Source organism: Hoplias malabaricus, chromosome Y (genome assembly GCF_029633855.1).
Source record: "Hoplias malabaricus isolate fHopMal1 chromosome Y, fHopMal1.hap1, whole genome shotgun sequence".
In the NCBI taxonomy this organism is placed as follows: Eukaryota; Metazoa; Chordata; class Actinopteri; order Characiformes; family Erythrinidae; genus Hoplias; species Hoplias malabaricus.
In genome coordinates this window covers 13,362,532-13,382,038 of record NC_089820.1, presented here as the reverse complement: position 1 = coordinate 13,382,038, position 19,507 = coordinate 13,362,532, and the positions used below count along the sequence as shown (strand labels likewise).

Sequence of the window (19,507 nt, the reverse complement as noted above, 5' to 3'; positions counted from 1 at the left end):
AATGGTACAAGCCCCGCCCCTTGCTCACAAAACTTAACATACTAAGTAATCTCTACTTTTCTTGATCGTTGCACTGCATTATTTCAACTAAATAATTCAAACAACTAATTTGATTTAGTAATGGCAAATGTTTTGAGCAAAACTTGAAATAATAATTAAAGACTACTCAAAAAGTTAATTTAAACCAAATTTGGGTTTACAGTGCAGTAAAGATGTATTAGTTAACTGCTGCAAATTGTATATATATATATATACTCTTTTTTTCATTTTTAAACAAAAAACACTAAGCTCAGTAATATTAGCATACTGGTAATGAGCAGCTTTACATATGAAATTCAGTATTATCATGTAAAATATAAAACATATTATAATAAAATATAGTCTATATAATAATAATAAATTTAATATACTAACTATACAAATTATTATTCCATGATGCATACAATATAACCCTAATATATATATATATATATATATATATATATATATATATATATATATATATATATATATATATATATATATATATATATAGCTATGTTTTTCAGGTGTTCTTTAGCCTGTTATCAAAGTAAAAAAAAAAAATAGTTGGGATTTATAGCGTTGACTCTGGTCAATGATACCCAATTCACAGTAGTCATAGAATTCACAATTATTCTATTTTATGCTACAATAATTTTAAATAACTTTGAAGTGAGTATTAATGTGTCACTTTCTCTTTCAGCAGGTAATGTTGAGAGCTACTGAAAGACCTCCCTCAACCTCTATGCACTACAGGTGGTGTTGCCATTACAACAGGTATATGTAGCTTGTAGCTACTTTGTGGGTATTTTGTAGAGTTCCAGTTACTCACTGTAGCTCACCTGTTGCTGCACAATTAATCACTCTACCCCTTCCAACATTGGAACCCAACATGGGTTCTCCATTCTCAGTACAGCAGTGACACTTACAAGACAGTGTTGGAGGTGGTGTTGACAATGTTGTTGATGATGGTGTTGACAATGTTGATGTTCAAGAAGGTGTTGTCGTTTGTCATTTTTGTTTATATGTAGGTTTAACTGAGTTATAGAATCAGACAATGGAATGTGCTCTGGAACCCAAGACAAGTTGGGTATTAATAGTCTTTGAATTCTGTCCCAAAACCTAGTGAACTGTCTAACTAAAGAGCATGTTACGCCACAATATGTCTGCTCCTGACCTGTAGGCTCTCCCAATTCTAGATACCTCATTATGCTGTCTTAATTTGGCTGAATTTTAAGGCAGCATTATATCTTTCTTTAACCGTGATGGGAATCCCAGGATGCAATGCACGAAGAACTCCCATACATTACGCCCTTCTCCAAGAGCGAAAAATATTAAAATCGCTATAAAAACTGGAAGATTAGAATCCACTGCGCTGAAATGCTCAAGTGACACTAGCCACTGAAGTTAAAAAATAAATAAATAAATAAATAAAATAAATACAGTTGCGTGGGGTTTGCAGGAAGAAGTCGTGACACAGTTTCTATCTAACTATGGAATCAGTGCCTACCTAGGCAGCTCACAAGGGACAGACAACATATATACACGTGATCATGGCAGTATGATGATAACGAGAAATGGACATCAGACAGCAAGTTAACTGAGCTAAATGTTACTAATCATTAAGTTATTGCTAGTCTAATGGTTACTCTTATTAGTTTTGTACCTTTTTGAAATGTATTGGTTAAGTGAACCTCTGTAAACATCTTAGTGTATGAACAAATGTACTCTTCTTGCCCTCCAGATGATAATCCTGAGAGAGAAGCTCACCTTGTTACTGGAGGGTTATGGGTTGACATTGCTTCTCCGATATAGGACAAAGCTGAGGTTTTCTATTGCCTGATTTTCTTGAAAAAGTTAGCACACTATTTTTTTCCTTTACATACACATTCATACAGAATGCAATTTCATGACATAATCCTTATATTTATTTGATAAACATTAATCTGTTAATATAGATTAATATAGGTATATTCTGAATCATAAATTCACAAATCTGTATTACCATTTTTAATCAACTGTCAACAGTTGATCTAATCTGTTTGAGCTCATTCAGAGTTCTTTAGGGAGTGTTGGTGAAATGTAACTAGTCTGTAGGTGATGAACCTTGGAAGTAGGTCTGTGTCAGTATTACAGGAAGATTCTCTTTTTAGCCCTAAACTAAGTTAGGAACAGATTCCCAGTGGCCACATCGCCAAGGTTTTTTTGGGTCAGGGAAAACTTGGTGCAGTGACAAATCTCACCTCCCCTTCCTGATTTTATTCCCCAAGGACCCTCAAAACCATGGGAGGTGAGACTTGAAAACACACAGGGGTGAGTGAAGACTGAGGAGTGGCTAATTGACTAACATTAATTGTTTATGCTCTTGTAAGCACGTGTGACTGTAGAAATGTGTTGGTTTAGTCACTTTGTTTCATTTTAACAACAAATAAAATGTGGCATGCAAAAAAAATAATGCATTCTAGCCAGAATAACAAACCTGCCATCCATTCCACATTAAATAATTCCGTGCTCTCTGTTCCACATTAAATGTTGCTATAATTTTTTTTATAAAAAACAAACACACACACACACATTAAACTGAGAATAACTGTCTGAGATCCTTTCTATATTAAACTACATAAATAAGATTTCAAGATTAATATGTTTCTTTAATATGACCCAAGAGTACTGAATACCTTAAATGATTAACACATTTTTAATTATACCAACAGGTTTTAAAGCTTTTTTTGTGTAACATATAAATTGTAATTCAAAATTCAAACAGTCTCTCTGCAAACTTTTGGATACAATATCCCAAAGAAGAGAACAAAGGGACTACATTCTTTTTCTTAATGAATGCACTGAACAATAGATTCTTCACTTGCAGTTTTCAACCTACTTATTATTAAATTTTAAAGCACTTAACATAAAATGATGAAAGGGCAGGAGGATGTTTGTGTGTTGAATTACAATGATATATTAGAAAAAAAAACCTTTAAAACACATGTACATCTAATAAATACATTCTGATGTAGCATGCAGAATGTCAGTCTAACGTGTAAGTTATTAAAAAAAAAAACATTTTTTTTGGTGCAGCAGGTAGTGTCGCAGTCACACAGCTACAGGGACCTGGAGGTTGTGGGTTCAATTCCCGCTCCGGGTGACTGTCTGTGAGGAGTTTGATGTGTTCTCCCCGTGTCTGCATGGGTTTCCTCTGGGTGCTCCGGTTTAAAATGAAGATTTGGGGTCATTTTATCATACAAATAATTCTTATTTTGGAAATGTTTTAGATTTTGTGTGTTGCGAGTTTAATAAAGACATTTTGCAAATTGGTCCTAAACATTTGCTTTACTGAATGAGTTACATTTAGATAAACATTAATTAGTGACTAATCAGCTTTTATGTTTGTTTTTTTAAAAGGTTTTTTTACTGAAGTCATGTCATGCCTGAATACGTGGCCAAATGTCAAGACCACCCAAATAGTTATCTAGGTTTTTATTTTACATGTTTAATGCTGTAATGTAATAGTTTATATTGATCATTTTTTCCTGTGCTGAATGGTGTTTTCACTGAAATTTATCATAATTAAATAATTATTTAAAGTTTCATGTTTTAAAAAATTGAGCAATTCTCCAGCCACACTAATATATCTTTGAGAAATATTTTGGTATTTATGTGCTTTCCATGAAAACATATTTTAGTGTTTTCTCTGCCAAACATCATGCCTGGTGCAAAAAAAAAAAAATCCAATCAAGCCCTGAGTTATAATGAAAACACTACAATATGCAGAAGGTGGGCACTGCAGGTTTAGGACTGAGAAACTGGTGTACTTGAACACAAATTGTAATATGAAGTTAAGTGTACATATACATCTAAATTAAATTTGATTTAATTTGGGATCCGGATCCGGGCCGGAAGAGAAACGGATCTGAAATGCCGGTCTGCAGATCTAGACCAGAGCTGGACCGGATCTGACCCAGATGAGGTGGCTGGCCAGGAATCTGGACCAGAGGATCATGAGAAACATTAAGATCTTTACTAGGTCCTGCCCAGATCAGTTCCAGGTCCAGAATCTAGATCCAGACCGTTATGCAAGTGCACTCAGTACCGGATCCGTTTTCAGGATCTGTTTTGGATTATGTGCTTCATCCAGACCCGTCAAGTTTTGTTATCTGGGTTGCCATCTTCTCTCCAAGACAAACGACCACTGAAAAGCTCAATCTGAGGAAAGGAAGGGAAACAAGGTTAAACAGAAAAGGTATGCAAATCACAAGGTTCTTAAATGTAATGCAAATCTCAAGGATGTTTAAGCTAAATGCTAAAAACGATGGGCCCCCGGTGCATGCTGGGACCACGTCCTGAGCGTATCAGAGCCCCGCCCACAGCCATAACTCACAATTTTAATTCATTTCGCTCTTTCAGATTTTAAAACTTGAGACGTAGGGCTGAAAACTCAAAATCCAGTTGAATAAACAGTGGGTGTGCGTGCTTTTTATGAGGCTGTACAGCAGATGGCGCTGTAGCACTTTGCAGATAATACAGTAGCCAATCTGCACTCGGCGACACGGTGGTCTAAGCGTATCACATTCGCGTCTCCAGGTCCCTGGGGCTGTTAGTGAGGAGTTTGATTCTCCCAAGCGGGCGGGATTCCTCTGGGTACTCCACTTCCTCTCAGAATCTAAAAACACGCCAGCAGGTGGATTGGCAGTTCAAAAATGTACATACGTGTGAGTGAGTGATGGACTGGCACCGCGTTCAGGGTGTGTTCCTATCTTGTATCCAATGATTCCAGGCCCGGACCCATCGTGACCCGAACTAACAAAAGGCAGATTGTTGAGTATGATGCCAGTTCCCCAACTCCTCCCATACTCTGTACCGCAACAATATTTAAATTTATAAGAACATTTTACAATCCCTACATTAAATGGCAAAACGTTTTTTTTTGGTCCGTAACCTACTATTACAAAAGGTCCACTGGCTGTTGTGGATAGTAAATACAATGGCTACCTTTGTGCTGTAGTCAGTTTGACTCTTGGTTCTTCTCACCAGCACTGAAAAATTCGAGGTTTTAATGAAAGGTTTTTAAGTTAGTCTACAATGACATATTTCACATCAAAGCACTAAATTTGCAAAATATATGCAAAAATTAAAAAGGAATTCATTATAAAAAGAGTTTCAGTGATGTGATTAGTCTGAAACTGCTGACTTTTTTGGCTTGATGTATAATCTGTAGTAAAATATTAGACCACTTTAATAAAAAAGGAATGATCAAATTTTATATATATATATATATAATTAATAAAAATATTTAGGTAAAAATTCTGAAACTGAATATATTGAGACTGTGGGCATCCTAAAATCAGGGCATGATCAGTCAGACACTCACAATCAAAACTTATGAATAAATCAATTTAGTAAATAGACTCTCTGAACAGCGTGTATATTAGCCTTTTTTTATTTTATTTTATTGCTGTATTATTACAATCTCACATTTGGTATGTGCCACATTTAAAACAAGACTTTTCACTCCCTTGACTCAGAGATGAACAGCACTTTACAAGTGCTTAAGGGTAGCTTCCCTTTTTGGGCAGACAGATTGAACATATTAGCAATGCCTGCTGGTATGCCAAACATACCAGGAATAAACAGCATCCTGGTACCCTCCATTTCAGTCCGGTTATGCCAGGAAGAGTCAGTGAGACAACGTTACTGATACGGTATTGGCAGCGTGCAAAAAGAAGGCAGAACAAAACAAGTCATATAAACATCAGACAGGAACATGAGGTCATGTAACAAGTTTCATTGATTTGGTTTTTATGATTGACTTGAGCACCAGTTCACAACTCTGCACACTGCTGTAACTACTAACTTTATTAAAACAAAAGTTCAACTGAAATGACATTAAAATCTGCTGAACACTGACAAATGTTGTGAATTGTTTGTGTGCAGTTTCTTTTATTGCGTAACACAGTAAGAGCTTCCAGTTTGTTTCACAGAGTTCAGTAGTCATGTTCAGTTGTTACAGTAAAGGTCACTGCTCAGAAATTATGACCCTGCCTTTTCTACCAGTTGAGGATGTCCCTCACATGACCCCACAGTTTTGTGATCCACAGGTTGACTCCTAAATCTGTTAAGTACTGCAGCTCTGGAGTCAGCATCTTTCTACACTGTTTCCTATGACCTTTGTCCACATTCTTTTTCAGATTGTATCCCATTATAGACTTTTCGCCTATGGGTTGCCATGGTTGCATGGCAGTCTCATGTATACTACCAGCATCCACAGCATGCCCGCCTTCAATGCAGATTGAGGCCATTTCTGCATTTCTGTGCCGCAGCTCTTTAACGTCCCTTGCCATACGCTCCAGGCCATACGCTTCCACCTTCTGCCAGAATGTAGCATTGAAGTGCTGGTAGAGCTTCCAGTCAATGGAGTTCCACTGTAAGGCCTTGGCCCTGAGCTCTGGGGTCAGTTTAGAAACAGTGGAACCCTTGCGTGCATTGAGTTTGAAGAATAACAGGTCTTCCATGTCCCAGCAGAGGGCATCCTTGAGCAGGATTAGTGACTCCTCAAAATGTTCCACCAGCATGACCAGCTCAAAACGCTGGGCAATTGCCTGGATGCCCTCTTCCACCCTTGGGTCATCTGGCGGTAAGTTATTATCCTGCCCAAAGTCAAAGAAGAGTAAGTTCTTGAGGTAGAAAGAGTTGAAGCCCTCTTGGTCGTAATAAAGCTCAGGTTCTCTCAGGAAACCTCCGAGCTTATCATCCCCAGAGATTTTCCATGTGAGTGGCACCAGGCGGCCAAAATAATGGAAGGAGGACTCAAAGAGCTCTGCTGGGTCTCTTAAGATGGTGATATAGCTGGTGTCTACTGGAAGTACCTTTGCCACCTCTGCCTCATTAAAGCGCATGTGATTGCACATAATGTTGAAGCAAACTCCAGGCCTGTAATCCTTCACTTGTGAGCGGTGGAAAGATGAAGGGTAGAAAAAGTCATTTCTACTGCTAGGGAAGGCAAACTTCAGCTGGTGCTTCTCCCCAAAACGGAAGAGAATGTTGAGGATGGTGCTGCTAGCTGTTTTGTGGGTTTTAAAAAACATGATGTCCACCTTTGGGGTGCAGCCTTGTACCTTTTCAGATATACTGTTGGAAGCAACTACAGAGTGTACAGGAGGTGCCCGATGGGAGCATGTGTACGGCACAGGGACACTGGGAAGGAGATAAGAGATATCAGTAAGAAATCATGTACAGGGATGAAACCTACCAACATATTTATTATATATCTTGAAATATAATGTCATATGTTTTACTTAATAATCACATTAAAACAATACATTACACAGATTTTTTAAATTGTGATTTTCTATTGAAAGGGAGATGTCAAGGACTAAGCTTAATCCCTGAATGGGAAACCAGCTCTAAGTTTTTAATGTTTAAACACCAGCAGCATAGCTGTGTGTGACCAACAAAGTTTAGCATGGTTGTAAAATGATCCACAACCTGCTAAACGGATTGTAATGTGGGTGTCCTGACCACTGATTAGGGTAAAGTGTCAGCAACTCATGCAAAGAAACAAATGGAGACTATTGTAATTGTAGAAATCAAAACTGCGCCCAAATGCCAAGTTGACCTGATAAAATTGACATTTGATACAGAAAAAAAAAGTTTCAAAAAGGATATATTTTTTTTATTCAAACTGCATACTGTCCTGGATAAGTGGTTACAGACAATGAGTGAGAAAAAGTGCATACTGTTCTTTCCCCTCTTGTGAAAAATCTTTGTGGACAGTACGTTCTGAGATTTCAGTGTGTCTCTATATATCTATGTATCTGCTGAAAGTGAGGTTATAGACTGACTCACTCTGGCAGGCTGATATGCACCTCTGGAGCAGACAGGCAGTAAAGTAGAATCATGCAGCTGGTCAAGAGGGTCCCCAAAACCAGACCCTTACACACAGACCTCCACTGCTTCCCCTGCTTTCCAACCATCGTACCTGCATGAAAAACACAACCAGACAATTGTCAGAATCCAACGCCTGACGTGTTATGGTGAAATTATAATATGCATAAATTTAATAGTTTTCTTGATGGCTTTGTCCTTCAGAACTGCATAAAGTTTTCTGTGTTATTATTAGCAACAGCCATTTTTTTTATAACTGTGTCTGAGGAGTCACTTCTATAAGCATATTTCAATATTTATGTTCTGATTTAACGGGGACCAATATGTCAATATTTACAATTATACTGTATTGTCACAATCATTGTAGTTAGCTTCATTTTAATTGTAGTGCATTGTTCACTACAAAAGTGAAGTGATCCATATTTCAATCAAAATGTTTTGTATAAAACAAAAAGTGAAAAAACTTGACTAGATAAACAAACACAAGTGTTGTTATACATACAAATGTTAATATTGTGCTTATAGAAGTGTAGTGAACCTTCTCAAAGTATCAAGCAACTGTCCGAATTTGTTTTCTAAAATAAATGGCTCAAGCCCCTAGGGAAAATAATAATAATAATAATAATAATAATAAATAGTGACAGAATCAATCAGTGACCCAAACTAAATGAAAATTAACAGATTTTTTTAATCAGTTTAATAAAAATAATGTGTGCCAGTTTGTCAGTTCATGAGATCATTATACTCTTAGACCACACATTATAAAATCACATTGGAAACTTCACAGAGACATCAATAAAATAGCTATAATTCTCAAACATCATCACAATAAAATGTTCAAATGTTTAAGTTGAAGTCTGAAACAGCAATATATAAAGAAAAAAAAAATACACAGCAAATTCACTATTGTTAAATTAACAATATTAAATTGAATTAACAATATTAAATTAGTTTTGACAAGTGTTAAATGGGATAATCAATGCAAAATGTAATATATCATAATCAAAATAATTAAAGACATAAGACATAATCACAATAATAATAATAAAAAAGGCATATTATTTATTTTAAAACTTCGAATGTGTTTCAACCTATCATGTTGTAGGACCGGACCCGACTGTCCAATCAGCTTTGAATACAGGCTGTGGGGGCGGGCCTGGGAATCGCTCCTTGGACACACGATGGATTAACAAACAAAATCCACTTCCTTCATTCACAGCACAGCTAAAAAGACACAAAATATACTAAAACCAGCTACACTCTACTTAACAACTACTCTATTTAAAGCATAGTGGTCATCATTCTACATTGCCATGCCCCCAAACTCCATACCATGCCTGTGGCAGGTCCCAAAATATCTGGTTGTTTTCTGCTACTGGACTGAAAATATTCTGTTGTCTGAGTGAACAAGCACAAACATCACGGATTAGTGCATAGATATTGATGAAATATTGAATAATTATTGACAAATATTAAAAATAATTTACAATAACATTTACATTCTCTTACCCAGAAGGACTTACAAAAAGTCATTGTCATCTACTTCAGAGAATACATATACATGTATAAATGTATGTATATTAGAGTTAATCTGACTTGAATAGGAGTGTCAAAACTGATACTCTCAAACTGATAATGCTTGATTTATTTTTATTTATTTATTTATTTTTAAACAGAGGTTTGCTGCATGAATCTACAGCTTAAAATAGAGGTGAATCAGCCCCATCTCTTATATTTCATTGTTTCTAACAAGCTTTAAGTGCAGCCAAACATTCTGGGTACAAAGAAAAAAAAATGTAGTAGTCACAGTCACACAGCTCTAGGGGTGACTGTCTGTGAGGCGCTTGAAGTTGTTCTCCCTGTGTCCTCATGGGTTTCCTCCCAGTCCCAAAAAACACGTTGGTAGGTGGATTGGCTACTCAAAAGTGCCCATAGGTGTGAATGTGTGAGTGTGTTCCCTCCAGGGTGTTCCAGCCTTGCACCCAGTGATTCCAGGTAGGCTCCATACCCATCGCAACCCTGAACTGGATAAGTGGTATATATGGAACTCAAATACTTTAAACAATCATAAAGTCTTATCTCTAGGGATGGGCAGTTCCACTCATATTTCTCTGCAGCATCTGAAGCTGAATTTTATATCTCAATACCAACAGCAATGCCTTTACTTTACAAAATATTTATGCTCTGATTTAACAGGGACCAATATGTCAATATTTACAATTATATTGTATTGTCACAATCCGTGTAGTTAGCTCCATTTTAATTGTAGTGCATTGTTCAATACAGAAGTGAAGAGGATGGAAGAGTGTTTTAGTTGTTTATACTACGATTGTGGGTAACATCCACATGTCCTTTAATTAAAAGACAATTCATTTTTAATTAGTCTACCTGTTTGCCATACTGCTAAACTCAAAACAAATAAATAAACCAAATCATTCATAAAAGAAACATCCTGACTGGCTGTGACGTGATCCACCGACGTTTCAGGGTTAATTTAATTAGTCTCATAGTGTTTTATCTTCATTTGCTTTCTTCGTCATTCTCTGATTCCTGCTGAGAGGTGTTCGTCATCATTCCCCTCCTGTGTCCAATTATTGAAAAGACATTTGCTGCTCATTCACTCATCATCTTCCCAGGAGCCCCAGATCTCAAGAGGTCAGTCAATCACAGTTTATATTCCTCAGGGCTTGGTGAAGTATTGATATTGTAGATCTCAGAAAATTTGCAAAAGTCACTCTTCCGTTAGATACTGTTGCTACATTTGTCAGACATTCAGTTCAGGTTTTGTTTAGCATCTGTAATATCTGTGCTAACAGACTAAAAGAAATTAGAGTACAAAAGAAATGCAGAATTGTTTAAACAGTTCCAAAAGGAACGTATGGTATTTTAAAAGAACTGTTTATGGTCAAAAGTGTGTAGACACCAGCTCCCCCAAATTTTCTTTCGAAATAGGGTATAGCAATATTGGATTAATACTGCTTGGTTCCCTATTGGGCGGCACAGTGTCGCAGTCACACAGCTCCAGGGACCTGGAGGTTGTGGGTTCGATTCCCGCTCTGGATGACTGTCTGTGAGGAGTGTGGTGTGTTCTCCCAGTGTCTGCGTGGGTTTCCTCCGGGTGCTCCGGTTTCCTCCCACAGTCCAAAAACACACGTTGGTAGGTAGATTGGTGACTCAAAAGTGTCAGTAGGTGTGAGTGAATGTGTGTGTTGCCCTGTGAAGGACTGGCTTCCTCCAGGGTGTATTCCCACCTTGCACCCAGTGATTCCAGGTAGGCTCTGGACCCACTGCGACAATGAACTGGATAAGTGGTTACAGATAATGAATGAATGGTTCCCTATTACTCAAGAGAACACTAGTGGGTAGGGGTTTATACCTCTCTAACCCACACTTGCCATTGAGCATTGAGACCCTAGTGTCATGCAGAGCTGCTCCAGAGCTTTCTGTTTGGTTTCATGCTTTTTTTATTTAAAAATATAGAAACTGAAGATTTGTTTCCATCTTTAAAAACACCTAAAAGTAGCTGTAATGTAATGTTTTGTGCAACATTATTTATTGTCAAAAAAATAAAAACATTAAGCAAATCCTGTAGCCCAGATTATATTATCTTATCTTAGTTCTTGTATAAATCTGCTTGTTAGTACTTTTCACATTGAACCACGTTTACTTCCATGTTTACAAAACTTTTTCCAGAACAAAATTTAAATGGTGCCACACTCCAAAGGGTCAGGATAGGGTCTGACATATGTCGAATGTACATTTCTTAGCAACACTTTTCTGACTAATATCCTGTAAGTGATATTTTCATATTCAGTCAATTGTTGTTCAACTTTTCTAATGTTATTTCATTCTAAATGTATTTAGGTCACAATGTACCTTCGTTATTGTGTATTGTGGAAATCAACCTGAAAACATCTCTTTACAAGGAGCACAATCATTCATTGTCATACAGAGGTAATATAAGAAAGAAAGGAGATACACAATTGACGCACAAAAAAGACAATAAGGTGAAAAGAACAGCTTCTTTTTTATGAGATGCCAGACTCTCTATCATTGATCTGGCTTCAAGTTCTCCTTTCAGAATTAGCACACAAAATCTAAGCCCTGAGTTAACCCTTGAAATGCTGCCAAACACTTTGTACCTCTTTTAATACCAAAATTAAATAATTAAACATAACCACAAGTTTAATTTAAACTTAAACATTAGACAACTGTATTTATCTCTTGCACCACAGAAAACATTTGGTTCACAAAAGAGTCTTGGAAATCTTCAGATTAACAGTTACCAGCAGAATGAATACATTTCAAGAAACATTTTTGATATATATTCAGTTATATATATTAGGTATATAACTATATGCAGGTAGGAAGAGAGTGTGGTGGGCCCTATGTGAAGCTTTAATGGATTGGCATAGGATGTTTTACATCTAATTTGTATATGATTATAATTATATGTAAATAAAGATTGAGGCTGTTTTTCTTTCTCAAAATATCAGGCTTGGACATCAAATGTAGTGTGCCACTTTGTCAGTTCATGAGATCTGTGAAATAAAGTCAAATCAATTAATTAATTCATTTTCTGTAGCCACTTCATTCTCTTTAGGGTTCCAAAGCCTACCCGGAATCTTTGGATGTAAGGTAGGAACACAACCTGGAAAAGGTGCCAGTCCCTCAATAGGCCTAAAATTTAATTCCTTCATTTAAAACTTGGACAATTGTATAATTTATTATCTGAATAGAACTTTTTCAATCTGAAAATAGCACATTTTCAGATTGATGTCAGTATTAAAACAATTATTGGCTCGGCCCTAATTACAGGATGTACAACCCATTTACGCAAAAGTGCATTTTATTTTTGTTCTTAATAAAATAAGAATCTGTTCTTTGTTCATCCTCATGAACATTTATGTAACTGACAAAAGCACAATAAAAAGATATTTAATGTTTTGTTAATTTAAACAAATATAGATTTTTATGTCTGCAACACTCAATAAAGGTTGTATGAGAATATTCCAGGTACATTATTTTAAAACATGACAGACAATGAAAATGTGTGCTGTGGTCAAATGGAGTCCATGTTTTACCTGTGAAAAAAAAAAGTTCCTTGTGCCAAAGAAGAGAAGTACCACCCAGACAAAAGTGCAAAAACCCAAAATCTGTCTTGCTATGGGAGTTTAGAGAGGCACATGCTACCGTCAGCATGACAGCAGGACGTCCATGGTTATTTCAGGAAGTCAATGCCAGGTGTCATTCTGCACATGCTACAACAGAGTGGCTTTGTAAACACAAAGTATGAGTTTTTGGCTGGTCTGCCTGTAGTCCAAATCTCTGTGACATATCAGGCAGACATAAATCAGACATTAGTATTCATGGACTGTTGAGCAGCTGAAGGGCTGTTTGAAACAAAAATGGGCATAAATTCCACCTGCAAAACTACAGCAGTTTGTATCCTTAGCTCCCAATGGACTAAAATGAAAGGTGAGGTAACACCTTTAAGACTGTGTTGCAGACATCAAATTCTGCATTTATTCGCATAGTTGCAAAATACAATCAAGACATTGTCTTTATTTTTTTTTCAAAAATGTTTCCTAATAAGCAAAGATTTAAAGAGTAAACTCCTGTAAAGTCCTGAAATACTCACAGTGCCACATCTCAACGATAGCATGAGACCCAGTGTAACCCCCCTGTGTGTGTCACTTGCTCAGTGGATGAATTATGCATTCAGATAGAAAGTGATCCTCTGTAGATCTGACCCTCTGCCTCACCCCTCATGCTGTAATCAGATATCTACTGCCCTGCTCCTCAGGCAGGCCAGTAACTGCTTTACACTATGATAACAGCACAATGCGTCTTGTCTTCTACCTTCAGTAAAGACATCTGAAAGTGAACGTTCATTGACAGAAACCAAATCCCTGACAAAGCCCATTGTTTCGTCTGTAGCCCACCCCATACATTTTTCAAAGTCATTGTTTGAAAACAAAAATGTTATTGTTGCATCAATGTTCATTTTCAGTTTGAAATTTGTGCCCACATTTCTACATAATTTCACTGGTGACACGTTAGGTCTCCTAACTAATTAATTTGTTTATTTTACCTTGTGAGCCCAGTCAGAGTGAATTAGCAGCAGCGTTTCTATCAACATGCACTGAAAAATAATGCATTGAATTCCCATTGGAAAATTAGAATGATCTTGATGTGTTTGGAGGTTTCATGGTGATTGTTCTAAAATTCCTTCAGAATAGGCAAGGTTTTAATTTGGGGTGAGATATTATTTAGTTATTTTGAGATTCCTCTTTTTAGTTTCAGAAAGCATTAGTGTTATCTTTTCAGCAAATCTGAAACTTTTATATTATATATATTATATTTTAAACTTTTATATCTAGTAAAACTCGAGGAGATATATGTTAAAGTGCTGGGCACTTTTTCTCAGGAGAAATCAGTTGGAAATATCTCCTTTGTCTTGCAAGCTGACTTTGTTGGGTAAATTAGAGAAACTACAGAGATATTAGCATTGCTGTCACAGTGTTTTTCTTTTCTATGGGTTTAATTGAGTCAAATGCACTATATGACTTAGAATGAAATATATCAATATAATTTGGTTGATAAGTCAAAAATGTAGTGTGCATATTAAATGATTTATTTTCTCAACTTGTATTTCATTAGTCAATCCTTTCAACTGAGAAACATTCACAAGACCTGGATCCTCTGAGACCAATGATTAACCTAAGGCTATTTTCACAGGCATCTAATGCATTTGTTTATTATACGTTTAGTGGTTTCTCTCATTAAAAAGAAATTCCACAAAATTTGAAAAATTTCAGAATCATTGGACCTCGGAAATGTAAACTCAGTCACTCAATGTTTTAATGTAACAATGGTGCATCTCAGAGAAACTTACAGACTTTAATTTTAGTGATATGTGCCCTGTGTATTAATGTCTACACCACAAATTCACTTGCTATTCAAAATGTCCAGTGAACTAAAACGGTCTTAAGCGAAGCCCCTCTCTGTTATAAAACATTATCTCAGGCAGTAGTCATTGTACCTATAACCACTTTGTTTAATACTTTTCTGTAAAATGCTTTTCAGATGTGTTATGCTATTCAGATGTCTGGTTTCTGTCACAACCACTGCAAACAAATATACACTGTGGGCCATTTATATGGATAAATCTTAATAAAATGGGAATGGCTGGTGATATTAACTTCCTGTTTGTGGCACATTAGTATATGGGAGGGGGGAAACTTTGCAAGATGGTTGGTGGGATTTTCACATCATGGCCCCACTATCTTTGTACCCCATATACCACACCATACCATCAAGATGTGCAGCGCCTGAAACTACGGATACTGGAAGCCTGTGCTAGCATTTCTCCTGCTGTGTTGCTATCAGTGTGTGAAGGGTAGGAGAAGAGCGTTGCATTGACAATCCAACACAATAGGCAGCACATTTTGAACACATTTTATAAGTGGTCAGAAACTTGTAAATAACTCATGAAAGAATAAAGTTACATTAAAACCCTCTTCCCATTGAAAAAACAAAAGTTGGATCCAAAATAGCTGACTTCGAAATGGCTGCCATGGTCACCACCCATCTTGAAAAGTTTCCCCCCTCCCATATACTAATGTGCCACAAACAGGAAGTTAATATCACCAACCGTTCCCATTTTATTAAGGTCTATCCATATAAATGGCCCACCCTGTAGTATATGTCTGGATAGCAAACAATATAAAAGATATTAAGATTTTAAGCCTCATAAACATACTAAACATAATAGGGGAAGAATCTGTGCCTGAATTAACCAGTTTATGCTCCATAGAGCTGATACTCCAGCTGGAGCCATGTTTAAAATAGAAATGTGAATGTTTATGTAATATCCTGCTCCTACCTGGCCAATTTCTCCCTTGCCTGTATGCTTTTTATTATTCTGGATCTGTTACCCACCCTTGCACCTTCCTTGCTCAGTCCTTGCCCACCTATGCCATCTGATGCATCTGGAAGAAGTCAGTTGCCTTCGTTAATGATTGCTTCCAGGTGCTCTTGCTAATCAACACTGTGTATTAATACTCTTATTTGTCTTGTCTGTTAGCTTAGTGTTTTTGTGTGAACATCATCTCATAAGTACATGTGGAATCACTCTTTGTTGTATAGACAGGTTTTTAATCTTGTTAATTGTCTTTTGTTTTGTATATTTGTCCTGGTTATGTTTTTTTGCTTTACATACTTTTTTCTTAGCATCCTGCATCCCTGTCCTTTTTATTACTGTTTAGTACTGAATCTGTTATACATACAAGCCCCAAGGTGTAACTAGCACTTTGGTAGGTGGAATGAATACTCAAAAGTGTCCATAGGTGTTGGTGTGTGAGTGAATGTCTGAGTGTGTGTCACCCTGTGAAGGACTGGTGCCCCCTCCAGGTTCCAGACCCATTGCGACCCTGAACTGGATAAGCGGTTTCAGCCAATGAATGAATGAATGAATGAATGGCATGATGGAGTAAATGCTGTATTGTATTTTTATATTGTTGTTATATTTATATATTTATCAAGTGATTTTAACCACTTTACTCAATATTAAATTTATTACAATATTCAAATCAATATTATTTATCAGAATTTATATAAGTCACAATTTGGAGACAACATTTGCAAAGTTTGATTTAAGTCAATAAGATGAACCTAATGCTTACACAGGCATGCAAGCTTGTGTAAAATCTGTACAAAAAAGCATGAAAAGAAATGGGACACTCTGGCACAGCAGAACATGAGCCTAATGTCACAATGCCGAATACTGAGCATAGGCAAGAGGGGTGTATAAAGCCTCCCTGCAATGAGATATGAAGCTGTAGAACTGGATGCATCAACCTGTAATCTTAGGGATGAGTCGGAGTGAGTTCTGTGATGCGGAAATAATCATTATGATAAAATTTGTGTCCTAATGCAATTAATTCCTCAGAGCATTAATAAATGCCAATAAATCTAGTGTACAGTCTTCACAGAAATGTAGGGGCTTTAGGGAACACTCACCTCATTAAAATGCTACATTTCAGAAAATAAGCAATAATATTGAATAATAATGAATAAAAATAATATTAAAATTATAATTAAGTGAATGTTTATAAACATTTGCTAATGTATGACGCAGTTTTAGGTTTAACTGATAAAGACTTTTCTGCCATGTTGAAGTTGTTTAAACTTTATAAAGGTTCTCTCTTTGCCTCTCTCTCTCTCTCTCTCTCTCTCTCACTCTCACTCTCTCTCTCTCTCTCTCTCTCTCTTTCTCTCACTCTCTCTCTCTCTCTCTCACACACACACACACACACACACAAACACACAAATTTCTTATTCAAAAAGTCATTTTTTGAAAACAAAAATGTTATTGTTGCATCAAAGTTCATTTTCAGTTTTAAATCTGTGCCCACATTTCTACATAATTTCAGTGATGACACATGTTAGGTCTCCTAATTTAGGGCTGTTTATTTTACCTTGTGAGCCCAGTCAGAGTGAATTAGCAGCAGCGTTTCTGTCAACATGTTTACAAACATTTGGCAATGTATGACGCAAATTTCTTATACAAAAGTTGTCCTTTGACAAACTATTCCATTGAAAGTTTGATACCACATTAATCTATATAATATCTGGTATAATATCTGCTGTCTACATAAGCCTTTCATGACCACAGATATAAACCTACAATGACATTTATGAAGACATCCGACAAACTTAATTTGACATAAAAGCTGCTTTAGTCAGGTTCTCACCAGAAAGTGTTAATGAGAACACTCACTTGTTGTAATATGCTTTTATGGCATTCATGTAGGTAAATGCAGTTGTCATTGAAGATTTTTGTGTGTCATGTATCCTTATGAATAATGACCTAGAGTAAATTATTGACAAATGTTCTTCAGGGAAGCACAAGCTGTTTGTCTGTAAAGATCCTGTTTGACACATTTGTTTTAAAGGGGTGTAAAACATACTCCATAAATCTTTAGTATGTAAACCCACATGCTTTAGTGGTAAAGATCCTTTGCCTCTATTCACGGCACTATAATAATTTCCGATGTTTGCTTTTTAGCCTATGACTAAGCCAGGGCTTATCTAGACTGAAACATTCCCCAAGCAAACACAAAACACTCACCAGAAAGTGCTATAGAAATGCCAGTCGTCATATAAATGCTGCTGGTTCTCAGGACTCATTGGTGGTGAGAGGAGAATAGAGATGAATGGATCTTCAGTACCTCAGTGAGTGACAAGTTTAATCCCAGTTGGACAGGAGGACGGATGAGAGACACTGTTGCTCAAAGACATGGATTCTCATCACACTGCCAGATTCACAACTGGACCCTCTCTAGATTCTTTGCTCGTCCAGTGGAGCCCACTGTAGCTTCTATGGATGCTCGGGCAATCAGTCATGCTCTCTTCTGTGGAGCTTTTGGACATCCAACCATCCGCTCACACTCTTCTCTCTTTTGCTCTGAGCACTTGATGTGCTTTAAACTCCGCCTCTCTTCCTCTCTCCCTCCCTCCTTCTCTCGCGCTCTGTCTCTCTGAAGGGAACAGAAGACAGATTTACCCTCTCTCTCTCTCTCTCTCTCTACCTCTGTCTCCCTGTATATCTGCTGCACTTTTGGGAGTTACCCATGTCCCACTTCGTATGTCTAGGGGAAAGGAGGGAGGGAGGGAGAGAGAAAGGGGTGGGGGTGCGTGAGAAAAAGAACGCTCATGTGAGTACTGGAGGCAGAAAAAAAAAATACAAGGGTCTAAGAATGGAAGAATGAAACAGAGAGATAAAGCAAAACAGAAGAGGATGAGGAGAGGGACTGAGAGAGACAGAGAGTAAGATTGGACAGATAGAGTAAAAGGTGAGATTAGCCAGAGACAAAGAAACAGCGTGAGGAAAAGAAGAGGGGAAAGAGAGAGAGAGAGTATCACTTTGAAAGTATTAACACTAATAATTTCCATATGATAAACTGATAAAGGAAATGTTGAAGACAGAAAGTGAAAGAAAGTGAAAGAGAGAGAGAGAGAGAGCAAGAGCAGGCAAATGAGAGAAAGAAGGAAAAGAGAAAAGAGAGATCAGGGCTTGACATCTATTCTGTTGGTGTACAGAGCAGCATTGAGAGCGCAGTGCGGAGTCATGGTCAGAGCTGAAAGTTGATAGATGGGCTTGTAGGCCACAGGGGGTGATAAACGCAGGACAGCCAGCAGATCCTGAACAAAGCTGTTGATTGTGCTGAATATCTCGCTTCTGAACACACAAGAACAGCTCTAAATGGGCACAGTGTCCATTTTAAACCTTACACTGAGAAACAGAGGCTAAGCTTTAAAAGACTGGGTTGAAACCCCCAGTGAGGAGAATATTTTATGGGACAGGTAACTTTTTCCAGCCAGCCATGCACAAAACAAACTCATCTGAAGCTGTAGAAGGTTTGGCATGGTCAGATGCTGGTCATTCTTAACATAATAAATGAGAAATACAATGTGCTTTTCACCACGACCCAGAAATGGAGAAGCGGAAAAGAAGAAGATGACGATGATGACAATGTGCTTTTATGAGTTTATCCTGAGTATCATAGGTACATCTAGTACAGAATTTTTGAACTTAGGG

General features: G+C 37.0%; 1 protein-coding gene across 1 annotated transcript; it reads right to left on the bottom strand.

Moving 5' to 3' along the window:
* Positions 1-5,510: 5,510 nt before the first annotated feature.
* On the bottom strand, positions 5,511-18,343 carry LOC136679625 (galactosylceramide sulfotransferase-like). Its single transcript, XM_066658261.1, has 3 exons — positions 18,038-18,343; positions 7,864-7,996; positions 5,511-7,212 (listed from the first exon to the last, which is right to left on the bottom strand). The coding sequence occupies exons 1-3, from the start codon at positions 18,066-18,068 to the stop codon at positions 6,066-6,068; spliced, it is 1,311 nt and encodes a 436-aa protein (XP_066514358.1). The 5' UTR covers positions 18,069-18,343; the 3' UTR covers positions 5,511-6,065.
* Positions 18,344-19,507: the final 1,164 nt, after the last annotated feature.